The sequence below is a fragment of the Prunus avium genome, chromosome 2 (genome assembly GCF_965620075.1).
Source record: "Prunus avium chromosome 2, drPruAviu1.hap1.1, whole genome shotgun sequence".
In the NCBI taxonomy this organism is placed as follows: Eukaryota; Viridiplantae; Streptophyta; class Magnoliopsida; order Rosales; family Rosaceae; genus Prunus; species Prunus avium.
In genome coordinates this window covers 1,567,172-1,583,110 of record NC_142285.1, presented here as the reverse complement: position 1 = coordinate 1,583,110, position 15,939 = coordinate 1,567,172, and the positions used below count along the sequence as shown (strand labels likewise).

The following is a 15,939-nucleotide window of genomic DNA, read 5'->3' as shown; positions in this document are numbered from 1 at the left end:
TCTTTCTGTGCACATCAAATATTAGTACAGTGGTTTCTGAAGCATCTCTCACTATATCATTCTGCACCAATGCCAAAGAACGACACACTTCACGGTGAAAACAAATGAAGCAACAAAGAAAATCCTACTAGAATTGTATGAAAATCAGGTAGGAATCAAATTTTACAATGTTACATAACTACATTGACAGGATGACACCCAAAAGACAATGAGTTTCATTTTTAGAAGCATCCAATAACACCTAGAACAGATTTACTACTAGAATCTAAAACGAACACAGAGTAACAAACATTTTAATGTTTTACATTAGTTGATAATCAAATGTTCATGGTATTTAAAGACCAAGGTCCCCACAATCACCCCATCATGGTTTCTTAAAATCTGTGTTGTGAGGAGAGGCAAAGCAAGTTCTACTTTTTAGGCACCATTTGGCTGGCTAAAAGGGTTCGCAATCTCATCTGTACCATCTGTTGGCGACACAAGCATTACAGCAGTTCCCCTACAAACCTGCGGGACAATAATGCACACTCAAAACTTGTTGTAGAGAATAATTTGAGAAAAGAAGAAAAAAAGTCAAGAGCTCCAGTATCAACTTCCTCTTTTTTGTCTTTTTGTTTTACTTGATCATACAAATATTACCAATGAATATTTCTTCACAAATACACATTAGAGCAGCTTTAGCATAGCTAAAAAATAACAGGATAGCTTTCTAAACAAGTTAGGCAGCCAGAAAAAAATGACAACATTAAGTATGCAAGATGGAGAAATGCATAAGCACTACTGAATTCTTTTCTTTTTTTCGCTCTGAAACACTAGTGAATTCAAGAAGGTTATTTTACTTGCTAAATAACTTATGGTTTTGGATAGTTCCCTGGGCACTAGCAGTTGACATTAACGGAGGAATTGAAGTAGAAGTTGATGATTTCATCGAAAAATGCACATGGAGGATTATTCGGATGAAACTAGTTCGAAGACTTACTTTGTGTAATGCTGATGGCCAAAAAAAGAAAAGTGAAATTTGTGAAGCCTAAATTGAAAAATACTGGTCTTCAATGGGAGAAGAAAGCTGAAAAGGGCACTTTTCTGAACATTGGGAAAATAAAAATGCAGAGAAACTTTTAGCAGCTGACTACATGATTGAGTTGTATCAGAAAATTCACTCACTAAAGCAAAAGGATGAAGGAGTAGGACCCTAGAGGAGTACAATTATGCATTCTGTAATCCCTCAAATTGAATTGGTTAAGTACCGAGCATTTAACATCTCTTTATCTTGCAGGGTTAAATCAATCAACTACAGATGAGATGGGAGTTTTGCGTTTGTTCAACCCAAATGGATCCAATATGCCTCAATGAGAGAAAGAGGCATGGTGCTATGGTGCAAGAGGCCCTTCCAGGAAAGAATGATGGTGCAGCACCTGTGAATCTAGCTGTTGTTTGGAGTGTTTCAAGTGAGCAAAGCAATGAAGCTGGGACAAGATGCTACCTAAACTAACAAACAGATGGTAGACATGTTGCTAATATTGACCAATGTGAGAAAGGGAAGGAAATAGTGAGAGATGATGCTAAAACCAGCTTTCTTTCAAACTCTTATGAGGTTGTCAGCAAGTTGCAATGTTGTTCTTACTCTTTTAAGCAGAGGGAAACTGTTCCTATACATAACCACTATGATGGGTGAACACCAGAGAGTGAAGAGGAATACTAAGTGTTACTAGAGTCAGTATTTGATGTTGGCTACTGAATTTGGAAAGGAAATGATGTACCAGTCACTTCCAGATGTTTAACTATATTATATCATGGGATTGAAGATGAAGTGTGATAAGGAGCCTATGAGGTTACATTCTGTTGGAAAGGCCATAGTTTGCATGATAATAACATGATCCTTAGATTCTTTCTTTTCTAATTTTATCCAGCAATTATCATCTCTCCCCTTAATACTATATTCTCACCGTCGTGATGTGATCAGACTTTCAGAAAGTATCAGAACCAGCCACACCCCAAATCCTAACAATATTAGTCATAGTTCACTACCATTAAACTACCACCGAACATCTATGTATATATGTATGCATGCTTGAAGCTTTAGGCGCTGGTTTAAGATTCAACATCAGAGATATACTAGAAGAATACATACTATTAGGCCAAGGCGCCTGGTCTGATCCGTAGTCTTCAATGGATCATCAGAATCTGCAATGAAGGTGGAAAATTCTTACGTCAAATTTATCATATCCACTAGTATAGAAAAGTTATAAAATTTATCATGACAAGAACCTGAAGAGACTAAAACTCCTATAAAATTTTCAAAGTCATCTAATTCCTGCCTTCTGTGCTGTAAGTTGGTCTTTCTTGAGTACAAGGATGCTATAAATTTAAACGCACACAAGGCAAAAACAGTTTCCAGAAGGCTACAAAACATTTACCTCTTAGAAACTCTACTGCTTCGTCTAGGACAAGGTTTAACAACTGGTCATATCCTTTTAGAGTCCCTGTTACTGTAATCAAATTCAAAACAGAAAATTAAATTGTGTCCACACAACAGATAATTATAAAAATATATAAATTTCTCATTGATATTTTCCTAAACAGAAAAATGTAAATCCTGTTGACACTATGTTTGAAGCAAAGAGGTGGGACAACCTATTATTACTCAGCTAGTATCTATTCAGTGTTGCCGCATACCCCAGATTAATAAAATATTTACTCTACAACCTACAAATGGTGTAAATTTCTACATTCTGAATCTTAAACAATGTTTGATAGGATGTTACAACTCCTATTTCTTGGTTTAGAACTGAAGACTGCTTGAACTTTGACCCTCTAAAGCAGGGAAAATACTTCCTTAACCGTAACGGTAATCAGATAACCCATAACCCCTATAAATCCACGAAAAATTGAGCAGAGAGACATACCAGTAGGCTATAGGCTAGATATAGCTAGAATCTTTTACACATTGATCAAGAATTCAACATAAACTAGATAGTAATTATTTGAGAAAGAGAAATGAGGAGTTGAGCAAAGTATACTAACCTTGTCTACCACCAGTGAGCTTGACTTGGACACCTTTGTCCACAAACTTGGCCAGGTCCAAGACTGTTTCTTTCCTCCCTGACTGAAATACAAAACACAGTTTCACCCACAAAATATAAACACCAAATCCACATGTAAGCCAAGCCAGGATATACAATCAAAAGTTTCAGTGTCTTTTTCTCGTGGGTTTCAAACTTACCATCTTATTTGGCTCTGTTCAGTTCTTCAATTGGATGATGAAGTTCTACTAAAAAACCCTAAAAAGCAAAACTTGGAAAATATTTAATAAAAACAAAAAACAAAAGTTAGACAATTGAATGACAAATATAAAAGTAATCAGGAAGAGAAAATAAAGCATCAGAACAAAAAAACTTATTCAATTGAATGAAAGATTTGACAAGTACCAAATGGCAACACACCAATTGACCTTTTGAGTGTAGACATGTATAAACACTTATCAAACATTAGGGTTTCCTTTAGGGTTTCTGAAACCCAGGAAAGATAACTTTTTCAAGCTATATATAACCACGAACACATTAATATAATGAGAAAATTAAAATTTAACGGAAAATAATAAAGAACTCAAGCATAAGAGGTGAAAATCAGTACCTTTGTCTCTCTGCTTATCTTCCAATTGCGGGTTTAACGGGAAAGGAGCTGATCGGTTGCCTTCCTTTGGAAGTTGGGAGATATGAGACAATGACGAAGATGAGAGGCAGCACCAGACAGAGAGTGGGAGCGGGAGCTTAACAAGGGTTTGAGTCTCTTTTATTTATTTATTATTTTTATTTTATGAGTAAGGGTTTTTTTTGGGGGGTCAATTATAAGTAAGGGTTTGAGTCTTGAATCTTCATTCTAAAAATCCACAAAAATCACTACTTTTTCGTTACAAAAATCACTATTTTTTTTATAAATGAGATAAAGTTTTGGGAGAAATTGGCTACTCTCACCACGTGTTAGGGCAAACCCACAACCTCTAGCCGGAAGGACTTACGTATGACACTCAACTGCTAGTTGTCACATGTATAAATTTATGTATGAAATTATAGATTGCGCCAATGAAGACTGCTGGTAGTGGGACTCAAACACTAATGGGGCAACACACAGTACATGGATCTTACCAATTGAACCAACTCTCATTGGCAAAAATCACTACTTTTCAATTCCCTTAAAAATTGAATTTTTGAATGATTATTTTTGCCAAATTATGATTGAATACCACCAAATTACTATTTTTTAGATTTTAATTGGATATCCATTATGTACAATGAGTTATTAAAATTTATTTGTTTTTCTCGTTTCCTTCTTATTTAAATCTTGACATATATATATGAATTGTAGTATTCTAAACAAAACAACCATATAGTGATATAAGGAAGTGGTTTAGGGATCTCATTGTGGATGCTCTAAATCCATAAATTTGAAATTGTTTCATCTAATGGACTCTTAAATTTCATGTTGTTTTAATACAAGTGATATTGAAGAAAGTGAATTTAAACACAAAATGTCGGGTGCATGAGTAATTACTCTTAACTACTCTACTTGAGCTACAATAAATTTCATTTTTAACCAATTGTTTGGGTCTCATATGCTTGAGGATGCTACGGAAGCAGTTTGGGCTGTGGTGTTTGGTTGGGCCTGACCCAGTTTTACCCACAAAGAAAATACAGCAAATGGAAAGACAAAAACAACCTTGAGCTTTCGTGTACTTGTAAGGGCAATGCTGTAGTTTAAAAGAAAAGTAAAGGGCATTTCATGAAAAGCCCATCAGTATATGATCTGCCGTTAACGCCCTAGGTCTTGTTTAGCAGCCGAGGGAGCAAGTTCATTGCTGGTGAGTGGAGGTCGTCGTCGTCGTCGTCTGGTTTGGAGATCGCAGAGCTTCAACAATGGCGGAGAAGGGCGGAAAAGGAAGGAAGGAGGAGGTCGTTACCAGAGAGTACACCATCAACCTCCACAAACGCTTGCATGGATGGTAATCCTTCCGTCCATGTTCGTTACTTTTGTACTGTTCTTGCTAATGGGTTAAGATCTGCGTTGAAGGAGTTTAATTTAGTCTTGTATTTATTTATTTTTAATGCTTATATTCTTCGTGTTTTCTGAGCAATATGTGCTTACATAGTTTATTTGATTTTGATCTTGTGCGTCTCCTATTATAATTTGTGATTGTTGAGACTGAAATCAAAAGAATTTGATTACCAAGATGTAGAAGCTATAGGGTGTTATAAATTTTATATCAAAAGGCATTGAGATGACTTATTTTCAAAGCATTACATCCATTTTTAAAAGTCAGTGGCTGCTGCTTATGAGTCTCAAAATGATGGTAGAGAACCCTGTTGTCGTTATAAACTGTTATTTTGTTCCCTCTCAGGAAATTTGTTTGCTTTAAATGGATTTTATTATGTATTATATGAAGTTTCATGATCATATTTTCGTATTCGTTTGTGTTTTTGTTGTGCTTGATACGTCCCCAGTCGGTATCGTTTTGCACAAGCAGTTGTTTACTTGTTTATAAAATTTATTTTAGTTGTGTGAATTGATCTCTGACTTCAATTGAATTTCGGCAGTAATAGCCAAAGCCAAAGCTGGTTAAAAAACATTTGCTTTTGTATACACGTCTGTGCCTAAATTCAAATGTATTTGGGTGGTTATGTGATGACATTACATTTCTAGACTTTGTGTGTCACAAAATTTGAATATGTTTAGATCAATTTTCCTGTGTTCTTATAATGTCTTTCTGAATGATGCATTGTTGAGAAACCAACCGATGTAAAAGAATGAAAGGTTAACTTGATATGAGAACCCGTCACAGTTTAGTTTTGCTTAGAAAATTTCTGGATATCTGAGTGTAATGTTGCAGACTCCATTTCTGCTGTATTCATTTGTTTTTCCTATGTTAGGCATTAGCTGTGCAAATGTTTAGTAACCTATATCTGGATTCTCTCTCATGCAGCACATTTAAAAAGAAGGCTCCAAATGCGATAAAGGAAATCAGGAAGTTTGCTGAAAAGGCTATGGGTACTACAGATGTTAGAGTGGATGTTAAGCTCAACAAGCACATTTGGAGCCGTGGGATTCGAAGTGTGCCTAGAAGGATACGCGTCCGCATTGCCCGGAAGAGAAATGATGAAGAAGATGCCAAGGAGGAGTTATACTCACTAGTCACTGTTACAGAGGTCCCTCCAGAGGGATTTACTGGTTTGGGCACCAAGGTGATCGACGAAGAGGACTGAACTAGTTTAAATCCCTTGTTTTTTTTTCCTTCTAGCTAGGTAATTCCAATTTTGGCTGTACTTTTATTTACTTGAGGATGTGTGGTCTGGTTTTGTCCGTCTTGGAAATTTCTTCAGCAGAGCATTGCAAAATTCTTATGTGGTTCATGATTTCGGTCTCGTCAGATTTTTCGGAATTCTTCTTTTCTGTGTAGTCTGGCTTTGATTGATTGTCTTGGCTAGTTTTCATGAATTCCGAACTTTAATTGTCTTTTGAAAAGTACAAATCAAAACCAAGAACTATCTTTTCTTTTCATTCGTTAATTTCTTCCCTTCATTTAATTAATTGGAAAAATAAGCAAAATAACAAGGTTGTGGGTGGGTGGCCAATTCATGAATCCATACCCACTAACACATCTTAACTTGGACTAATTACAAGGTTTTACCAACTTTTGTACAACATATTTATTGGCATTTTAACAACATAACGTGTCCAATTATTTAACAAAAACAATTTATTCTATATTAATTTCAGTAAAATTAGAAAGGATTTTTTTGTTTTTCTTTTTTCCATTATGATAATACTTCCCTCATTACCATGTAAGTATGAGCTCTTACATTCCTGTCAATAGTAGTGTCACATGCGTACATAAGTTTTTTTTTTTTTTGTTGTGTTTTTGATGAATTATTTTTACATATGTGTCAAATTGTAAATTGTAGGCATGGAAGGAGGTAGTAATATATTTTTAATTAGAAAAATGTTATATATATATATATTGTAAAAATTACCACTAAACCAATAGGTAGCTAAAAATATATATATATTACCACATAGTAAAACACTAGCCTCTCTGCACGCGCTTCCACGCCTGCGAGAGGTTTTTTTTTAAAAAAATTTAAATTTATTTTAGAATTAAAAAAGATAATGGGTAGTTGTGTTCCATAAAAAGAGGATGCATTATCTGATTTTTCTTTTAATTTTAAAATTTTAAAATATGAAAAAGTGTGAATTTATTATATTATCCTCATTTAATTAATAATTTCAATTCTTAATGTTTGCATTAACCAAGGGTATTTTATGGTATTTTGAATGTTTCACCATTCTCTGCCTTTTGCTTTTTATATAGAGAGATTCACTAATATACCCAATATATGAGCCCAAATTATAAAAATATCCTATATGAAATGGACTTTAGAAACACACCAAAAACCCATTTATAACATAACAAAAAGACTTTTAACTTCTTTTAAATTACAAAACTGTCATTGATTTCTCAAAACAAACCCAACCCCAAAACATATAAACAAGCCTAAAATACTCAATAGGACATCAAAGTAATTTAATAATCAAAATTAAATTCAATATGACCAATTGTCATTTTTTGGGTTTTTTTTGGATTTGTTTATAGAAATTAAATGGTGTAGGGTTTATTTATAGTTTTAGTGCTAAGAATGGGTATTTGACTAAATATCTCTTTTATATATAGATAAGATTCTTTTTTGCACGTTTGTATTAATGCTGTAGATATTTTTTTTAAATTTTTTTTTGGTGAAAGAAAGAAAGTTTAGGGGGAAAAGTGGAAATTGAAGCAATCGTGCCCGCGAAGCTCTGTTTGAAACACGAGTATATAAAACTATATCGTCCCGCCAGTCCAATCTGGTCCTGCGCCAGTAATAACAGACTTGCTTCAGATATCATCTGCCCTCCCTCGCACCTAAACCCTAGAAGTTGCAGAGCCAAACACATACACAGTGAGAGAGATAGAGAGAGCGAGCGATTGGGATATTGCAAAGAGAGGGCAATTGGAATTGGAATCGCGAATTCGGCATTGCAATGCCCAAAGTCCAGATCGGTAATGATCTCTTTAATTCAACTTGTTGTGTATGTTTTTTTAATTTTTTATTAATCTGAATCTTGAGCTATATTTGTTCCTTGCATTTTGCCGAGATTTATGTGAAATTAATTGCATTTGCTTTGCTTGATTATTGTGTGTTTTCTTAGCATTGCTCTCATTTGACCTGGTTGATTTCTCACCGCATCTTTCAACTTTCAGAAAATGTTTGTCACTTCCAATTGGCTGAATTTTAATTCTTTCTCACTACTACAGACGTTTTATGTTTCTGGAACATGGTGATTTTTGTCGCTGTGGTTACTTGTTTTACTTATTTTTGGTTTTGTGATATTTATTTATTTTTTCATGTCAAAACTCAGAGATGGGCTGTGACCCAATTGACAGCGAATTGGATGATGTCGACTATGTCTCTGGCCTTAGTACTTTACTTGTTGCCACCATTCAGGAAGCCAAAGACAGGATTTCTCAGATTGAATATGTGTTCTGCAGCCAGCTCTACCCCTATTTCCAATCTAAGTCTAAAAGCTTTCAGAAATTTGAAGATGAACGGAAAGACAAGGAAAATGATCTCTTTCGTCAAATTGAAACACTTCGAGCTGAAAAGCAACAAACCCTTGAAGAGAACCGCTTACTCAAGCTTGACAAGGAAAATCCATCCAAGATTCAGGAAGAGAAGATGAATCAACTACTTGCTGAACTGAAAAGTGTACAACTCAAAGGTAATGAGCTTGAACAAATGCTTAAGCAGAAGTCTATGGAGGTCGATGAGGGAATGGAATTGCAGAGTAAGTTGCTCGTAGTGATTCAGTCAAAAGATTCTGTCATTGTGGATAAGGAAAAACAACTGAAAGAGAATGAAGAAGGTAGAAATGTGCTTCTTGCCAAACTGAGTGATCTTGAAAAAAGAGTCGATGAACTCCAAGAGGAGCTCGGAGAAAAGATTGACCTAGTAACCAAGGGAAATGAGCTTAAAGAAAATTTATTCCGGAAGATTGAGTATCAGGATGCCGAGATAATGAATAAAGAAAAGCTTTTGAAGGATCAGGAAGAAGAGAAAAAACTTATTCTGGCCAAATTTAAACTTTTGGAGGAAAATGTTGGTCAACTCCAAAAGGATCTCCTAACAAAGAACGACGAAGTGGAGGGTTGTGTGAAGGAGAAAAAACTGCTTCTGGTCAAAGTAACTGGTTTAGAGGAGAAAGTTAATGAGCTACAGGAGGATCTCAGCGAAGTGACCAAAAGAAGGGATTCGGAGGAAAAGTTACATGAACAAATTGAATCAATGAACTCGAATTTACTGGCTGAGAGGAAGAAGTACACGGATCTTACTGTTGCTTACAAAAGGCTGAAATCTCAGCACAATTATCTCCGCACAAAGCATGGTCTTACTAGGGAGAATATGCTCCCCCAAAACAAGTTGGAAGGTGGAAGTGATTCATCGAGAAATGATCACAATCCATCAACTTCCCATGGTATGATGCTCTTGCTTTTTTCTTTTTTCCAACTTTATTACTTTTTTTTTTTTTGCAAAATGAAATATAATACACTGTCAGAAACTATTAATTATTACAAAAAATCATGGTGATCTACCAAATAGAGTTTTGCTAGATGATTTTTGGTTGGCTGATCTTCGTCTGTAACTTTTGATATGAAGTCTCAGTTGTATCTTTTACTTTTAAGAACTTTCTTTGGTTCCTAATTTCATAGAATTAGGCGAATAGTAGCCATGCATTTACTTTTAGCCTATGGTTGGTTTTACCACTATGATTTCATTTGCTGGTATCCTTTGTTTCATCCATTAACCTATTGCAAAAATGGTAGGTTTTGTAGACAAAAATCAGCATGCTTCTGCAGCAGCTGGTTACGCGAAAAAAGTGAAGAATGAAATCAGTTGTAACAATAACTTGGAGGATGAGAAAGGAGGCAAGCTAATTCAAGAAACTAGTCCTCACTCTCCTACTTCCACCTTCCCCGTTGCACCAAAATGCCCTCCCACTGCAAAATCTGCCCCAGTAGCTGGGAGAAAAAGGCCCGCTGCCTGCTGGATAGATACTAGGTCCCGTCATGGCCAAGGTGGGCCTGACCCGCATGATGATTTTCTTGATACCCCACTTGAGAACATCAGAGGAAACTTGAATAAAGCCACAATGGAACAAGTTCCTGATCTTCCAGTTCCAAATGACATGAACCTAGATAGCTCAGATGATGAAACACAGGATGTGAATGCTGTAATTAGACCACAGAAGCAGCAGATTCCAGTTCCAGTGGCCGGCAAAAATGGTTTCAAGTTTGTGGAACCTGTGAGAAAGAAAGCTGAGCGGGAAAATTTGAAAGGAGTTGAATGCAAGCAGTGCAAAAAGTTCTATGATGCTGTTCTTCCCAGTGATGGTGGTGGTAAGGACACTGATAAAAATAAGCATAATTTCCGCTGTGAGCACCATGAAGGTGTTTCTCGACATCGGTATAGGTATGCCCCTCCTCTGACTCCGGAAGGATTTTGGAATATTGGATTTGAATCTGAAATGTGATATTGAGAAATTCGTTGTTCATTGATTTTTATTTTATTTTTTCAGAGAGCAATAACTTGTATTGATATTTAATTTCATATTTCCAACTCTGTGGGTCTTAAAGGACTCAAATAGGGAGTATTATACCAAAAAGGTAGAGTAGGAGCCATGCCAGAAAGGATAGTTCTTGTATTTGTCAAATAACTCTTTTTCCCAAACATTTGTCTATTCTAGAAAGAATAGTTTCATAGTTTTACATATAAACTCATCTGTTAGATATGTTGTGTTGAGAACTGAACCTTATGTATAGCATAGGTGTTTGGTAGGAAAATTTTTATATTGATTTTTTATTTCTTTTTTGTGGAATTTCCTTGGTTTGAAAAGCCTGTTTGTTCTGATTGTGCATCACAACAGCTTCCTTTAGTGAATTAGATGTTAGGGAAAAGGAAAACCTCTTCATGTTAGTGGGAGTAATTCAAGTGATTGATTTCATTGTCACTATAATTGTTTAATTGTTTTGCAGAAAGAAAAGGTCAATATATCATTTTGGTATTCATACCCTAGTTTATCCATATAAAGTAAATTGTTGGTACCTACTTCCTATCTTTTAAACTCTCTGATGTCATTACTATAGCATCCAATTCTCTGATTTCATCATTACTAGTATCCAGGCCAAATGTGTCATTATTAGATGAAGCAAATTAAGTGTGCGTTTGAGCTGGTCTTATTTTTTCCTCTTGTATTAGGTATAGTTTCCTTATTGATATACCCTTGAAAATACATAATCAGGTGTGTAATTAAGTTAAATGAGTCCTTTATCATTAGAATCTTGGATGTGCATGTGCTGTTCTTTGCTGTAGTGCGAAAAAAAAATAAAATTGAAAGTAATTTTCTGCTGATTCAATAATGCAGTGCACTTGGGTTTGATTCATGCAGGAGACAATTTTGAGTCAACTCAATATAATACTCGCCCCTTCCTTTCCCTAGTAAATGATAAAAAATAAAATAAAAAAAGACAGATTTTCTGTTATTATAGAATGATCATAAAATTTTCAGGAACAGATTCAATAACATTATGACAACATTTTAGTGTTTAGGGTGCTTCAACCACACAATTCTAACAACCAGGCTTGTATTGCATGCCTCATTATTAAGTCCAAGAAAAAAAAAAGTAAGAAAAATGTGAGAGTTGATTTATGGTGAAGCATGGGATGAGGAAGATGTCCCCATTACTGTATTTAAGGAGGTTGATGAGTGGAGGTACAGACTGACAGACCGTGCTATTGATATTGAATTCTGAATTGAATTATTGGGAGCCAAATTTTCCCTATCAATATTCCCTTTTTGGCCTCTTCAGCTTCAGATCCTGACTGGTCGACTCTTGTGACTCTTGTGACTCTTGTCCTCCTATAGGGTAAAAGGTAGGGAGGGGGGGTAATGGTGTAAACCGGCGCATGCTAGTAAAAGCATACTTATCTTTGCCACCGTGCGCTGTGAGTTAAGTTGTTTGTGTACTGTGGGAGTGGGGGCAGGCAGTGTCGGGCGACTGGCTGTCTTGGTGCGTAAATTCAATTCAATGTGGGAATAGTTAAGAGGAAGTGCTCTGTAGGACTAGGACATATCGTAGTTAAGAGGAAGTGCAGGCTGTCTTAGCCTTCCAGTTTTGGGAACTTCTGCTCAACCCAACATAAATGGTGGCAAGTTAATGCTTGCAACTACCCACCTTGCATATGTTGATTTATTGTTTGTGATCTCGTGGGTCAAAACCCGCCCAAAATTGTTTGAACAGACCAACTTAAACCAATTCAGATGGTTTGGTTTGGTTTGGTTTGGTTGTTTTTTTTTTCCGATTTGGTTAGTTTTGAACCGAATTGGACCAAATTGCAATTTAGGGTTTGGTTATTGATCTGACATACTTGGAAATCGCCTATATTAACTCTATAATTGTTTTCAGACATGGAATTTTTGTTATTGTTATCATCTATAATTGTGTTGCATTCCACGCTTTGATGTCCATCATTATACATCTCTTTCTTGAAATTTCTCCATCTTTTTTTTTCTTTTAATGAAGTTCTTTCATCAACTATTTTGAGCATCTCCAAGGGATGAAGTCAAAGAATAGACAAACTTTATTTATTAGCATTTTCATGCTCCGAGCGAACAGATAAATGGGTAAGCAAAATATACATACTCTCATATCTTCACTCTCTTACCTACTTTTTATAAAATAGAATAGTAAATGTAAAAGATAACAGTAAATAACTTAACAATGGGTTGTACAATTGTAAGCCTAGTCTCTTGAAGTGACCAACTATTTTCGTGAAACAAATAGGTATGCAACATGCAACCTAAGTTGTTGTAGTACAGTTTTACCTATTTTATTTGCATACTCCATTGAAGATGCTCTTTTATACATGCACGAGAATAGGCAATGTTGAGGAGACCGACCAAACCAAACAGATAGATTGATTTAGTCGCGTTATCCAAATAATTTGAGGCCTAAAGTGAACAAATTCGAACCATAATTCTGTATCTAATTGCCTTGTTTTCTGTTGGAAAAGACTTTTTAACCTTTTTTTATTCTCATTTTTTAATATATCAAGAAATAAAAGGTTGAAATCTTTTCCGCTTTGAGATTTGTAACACCCTAACTTTCCGAGTCATATCATCAATATCCCATTTCCAATTATTCCACACAGACATCACAGAGATATGGTTGTCGGCATCTTTTTCCACTAACTTCAGATCTGTTTGTCTGAAACTTATGATGGAATTTCATGTGCTTGCATTTTTGTGAACTCCAAAGTTAAAGCTAAATCACTACTTTAACCAAGAAAGCAGATAAAAATCCTTAAATCAAGGTTCCATCACAAAAGAACTAAAGTTGGGACTCTCTTTTTCCAAGTACTGTAACATCATAACATTCATTCGTTCATTCATTTTATTTGAAAATGTTATGCTGTCAAACTGTTAATATGAGTTACACGTAACGCGTTCAAATAAAGATTTCAGATGATCAATGATCCAAATTAACAGTTCGGCAATATGATCTGGACGTTTCCAAGACCAAAGATACTGCAAATGAAAATAATAGGATGCATTACCTTGTAGATAATTCAAATACGAAATATACAAATAATAAAGTAGGTGAAGTTTGCTAACTCACTCTACGAATCTTATGAACAGTTATTGAGTATACGATGCTCTGTTTCACGTGCATGCATCTGCATTCTGGATTCTGCCTTATCTATGTCCCTTTCAACTGACGACACAAGCGACAAATTCTTGTAGGTGTAGCTTTTAAATTTCATTACAGCTTTGAAAAAGTAAACCACATAATAAAAATTGTTACAATTACACACATATTATAAAATAAAAAACAACTGCCCGGAACCTTGGACCGAAACGAAGCGAAACGAAACCGATACAATAACTTACAATCCCTATCGGCCGAATCATATTCATTTAATCATTACCATGATTAACAAGTCCTTAATGGATTCCCGCATAGACAATCATTGTTGGCAAACGACGACGCTTCGAGGTGATCGAATGGGTTGCCGACCGGAATGGCCCCACACAGGTGGTTGTGGCTCAGATCCAAGTGCCCGATATATTTGGCCGCCGATAGCGAACCGGGTATCGGGCCCTTCAAGTTGTTGTACGATAAATCCAGCACCATGAAATACGAATTTCCGTGGAAAACGTCCGGTATGTTACCTCCAATGCTGTTTCGGCTCAAGTTCAAGATGCCCAAACCCCGATTGCTCATAAGGGGGGAAGGCAATTGACCCGAAATTAAGTTCCCGTCCAAATTCAGCGTCGAAAGAACCTGCATTTTTCCGAGACAGTCCGGTACAGAACCTGAGATCCGGTTCCTGGACAGGTCCAAGTCGGCTAACCGGTTCATGTTGCCGATGGAAACGGGGATCGACCCGGTGAGCTGGTTCCGGTTCAGCAAAGCCCTGCTCAGCATCTTGAGTTTCCCGAAATCGGCCGGCATTTCGCCCGAGATTTGGTTGTTGCTGAGGTCCAGGTGCATTAACCCGGACAGGCTTACTATGCTAGCCGGAATCTTGCCGGATATCTGGTTGTCGGCCAGATTGAGGACGGCGAGCATCTTGAGGTTTCCGATATCGGCCGGAATATCTCCCGAAATCTTGTTTCCGATAAGGTCGAGGACTCGGAGATTGGAGAGTGAAGTGAGGCATTTGGGGATCTCGCCGGTGATTCCCTTCCAGTCTGCGACAATGAGGGTGGTGAGGCGGTCGAGTTTGCAAATTTCGGGCGAGATGGAGCCTGACATGAACCCGGACTGACCCGATTTGGTGAGTATCGGGTCCTCCGACTCGCCTCGGAGGTTAATGTCGACGACTCGCTTAGTTCCGGGGTCGCAGCTGACGCCGTACCAGTTTACGCAGCAGTCGGTTCCTACCCAGGAGTTGAAGAGGCCCAAATGGGAATCGGTGAGGCCGGTTTTGATGGCTTTAAGAGCTGCCAAGTCTGCTGGTGAACAAGAGTTCACGCTTGAGATAATGGCACAAAATATTGTCACTGAGATTAACAACCACCTCATTTTCATTTGCATGGTTGGAAGTAGAGAGGATGTCTGCAAGTTTTAGATGTTTAGAGAGAGAGAGAGAGAGAGAGAGAGAGAGAGAGAGAGGAAGATGGGTTTGGGAGTTGGAGTTTTGGGGTTGGTATATATACAAGGAGTTTGGAGTATAGTGAGATTGGTTCACTCACTATCACTGTGCATGTGATTACAGGTTTAAGGATGTAATTGAATATGGTTTGCACATGTATTTGCTGATTAACAACACATCACATGCAAATACAGGTTAAGGCTTTCTGGACTGTGAATCCCATGAAATATTATATAATATTCACCATTCACCATTTACCAATGCAATTTGGTTTGGTTGTGAAAGAAGGGTGCCACCAGTCTGAATTTGCATTGAATGCAAATATAACGAGTTGTTGTGAATTTATATGCGATAGAGAAGAAATGTGACAAATATGTCAGTCGGTTAAGGTCGTATGTTCGTTTCTTTGCTTTCGAGTTTGATTCTTCTATCTGTATATTAGAGTAGTTTAGAATATCACTTCACTCTAATTTTTTCCAAGCTCGATCAGTCGTATGATTTCATATTAGCTTTAATTTTTTGCCGCAAAACCAAACCAAACCTAAAACTGACCAATGTGGCCATGTTATACCTCAAATTAATAGTTCCAATTGGGAGGCTTGCCTCATAATCACGCATAGGCAGAGGCATGGGTCCCTTTCTCCACTGGCATTTGCTAATTTCCTCATATTTAGAAGACATCTTTAAAACGAAATAT

The 15,939-nt window shown here is 36.6% G+C and overlaps 4 protein-coding genes across 5 annotated transcripts; 2 read left to right on the top strand and 2 right to left on the bottom strand.

Annotated features, from left to right (window-relative positions):
* Positions 1-105: 105 nt before the first annotated feature.
* Positions 106-3,773, bottom strand: EMB2816 (Small nuclear ribonucleoprotein family protein). Of its 2 annotated transcripts, none has more exons than XM_021967132.2 (6): positions 3,634-3,773; positions 3,224-3,294; positions 3,025-3,106; positions 2,418-2,489; positions 2,132-2,184; positions 106-507 (listed from the first exon to the last, which is right to left on the bottom strand). In XM_021967132.2, the coding sequence occupies exons 2-6, from the start codon at positions 3,224-3,226 to the stop codon at positions 418-420; spliced, it is 300 nt and encodes a 99-aa protein (XP_021822824.2). In that variant the 5' UTR covers positions 3,227-3,294; positions 3,634-3,773; the 3' UTR covers positions 106-417. The 2 variants fall into 2 exon arrangements, with proteins under 2 accessions (XP_021822824.2, XP_021822825.2); XM_021967133.2 differs by having other exon boundaries at positions 193-507; positions 3,224-3,281.
* Positions 3,774-4,813: 1,040 nt separating this feature from the next.
* On the top strand, positions 4,814-6,421 carry LOC110764205 (large ribosomal subunit protein eL31). The gene is made up of 2 exons (XM_021967118.2): positions 4,814-4,999; positions 5,978-6,421. Exons 1-2 carry the CDS (start codon positions 4,914-4,916, stop codon positions 6,255-6,257), a joined length of 366 nt encoding a protein of 121 aa, XP_021822810.2. The 5' UTR covers positions 4,814-4,913; the 3' UTR covers positions 6,258-6,421.
* A 1,499-nt stretch (positions 6,422-7,920) lies between these two features.
* LOC110764209 (protein gamma response 1) lies at positions 7,921-10,846 on the top strand. Its single transcript, XM_021967123.2, has 3 exons — positions 7,921-8,089; positions 8,449-9,561; positions 9,911-10,846. Exons 1-3 carry the CDS (start codon positions 8,071-8,073, stop codon positions 10,615-10,617), a joined length of 1,839 nt encoding a protein of 612 aa, XP_021822815.2. The 5' UTR covers positions 7,921-8,070; the 3' UTR covers positions 10,618-10,846.
* Positions 10,847-13,878: 3,032 nt separating this feature from the next.
* Positions 13,879-15,394, bottom strand: DRT100 (Leucine-rich repeat (LRR) family protein). The gene has a single exon (XM_021967131.2). It carries the CDS (start codon positions 15,182-15,184, stop codon positions 14,078-14,080), a length of 1,107 nt encoding a protein of 368 aa, XP_021822823.2. The 5' UTR covers positions 15,185-15,394; the 3' UTR covers positions 13,879-14,077.
* Positions 15,395-15,939: the final 545 nt, after the last annotated feature.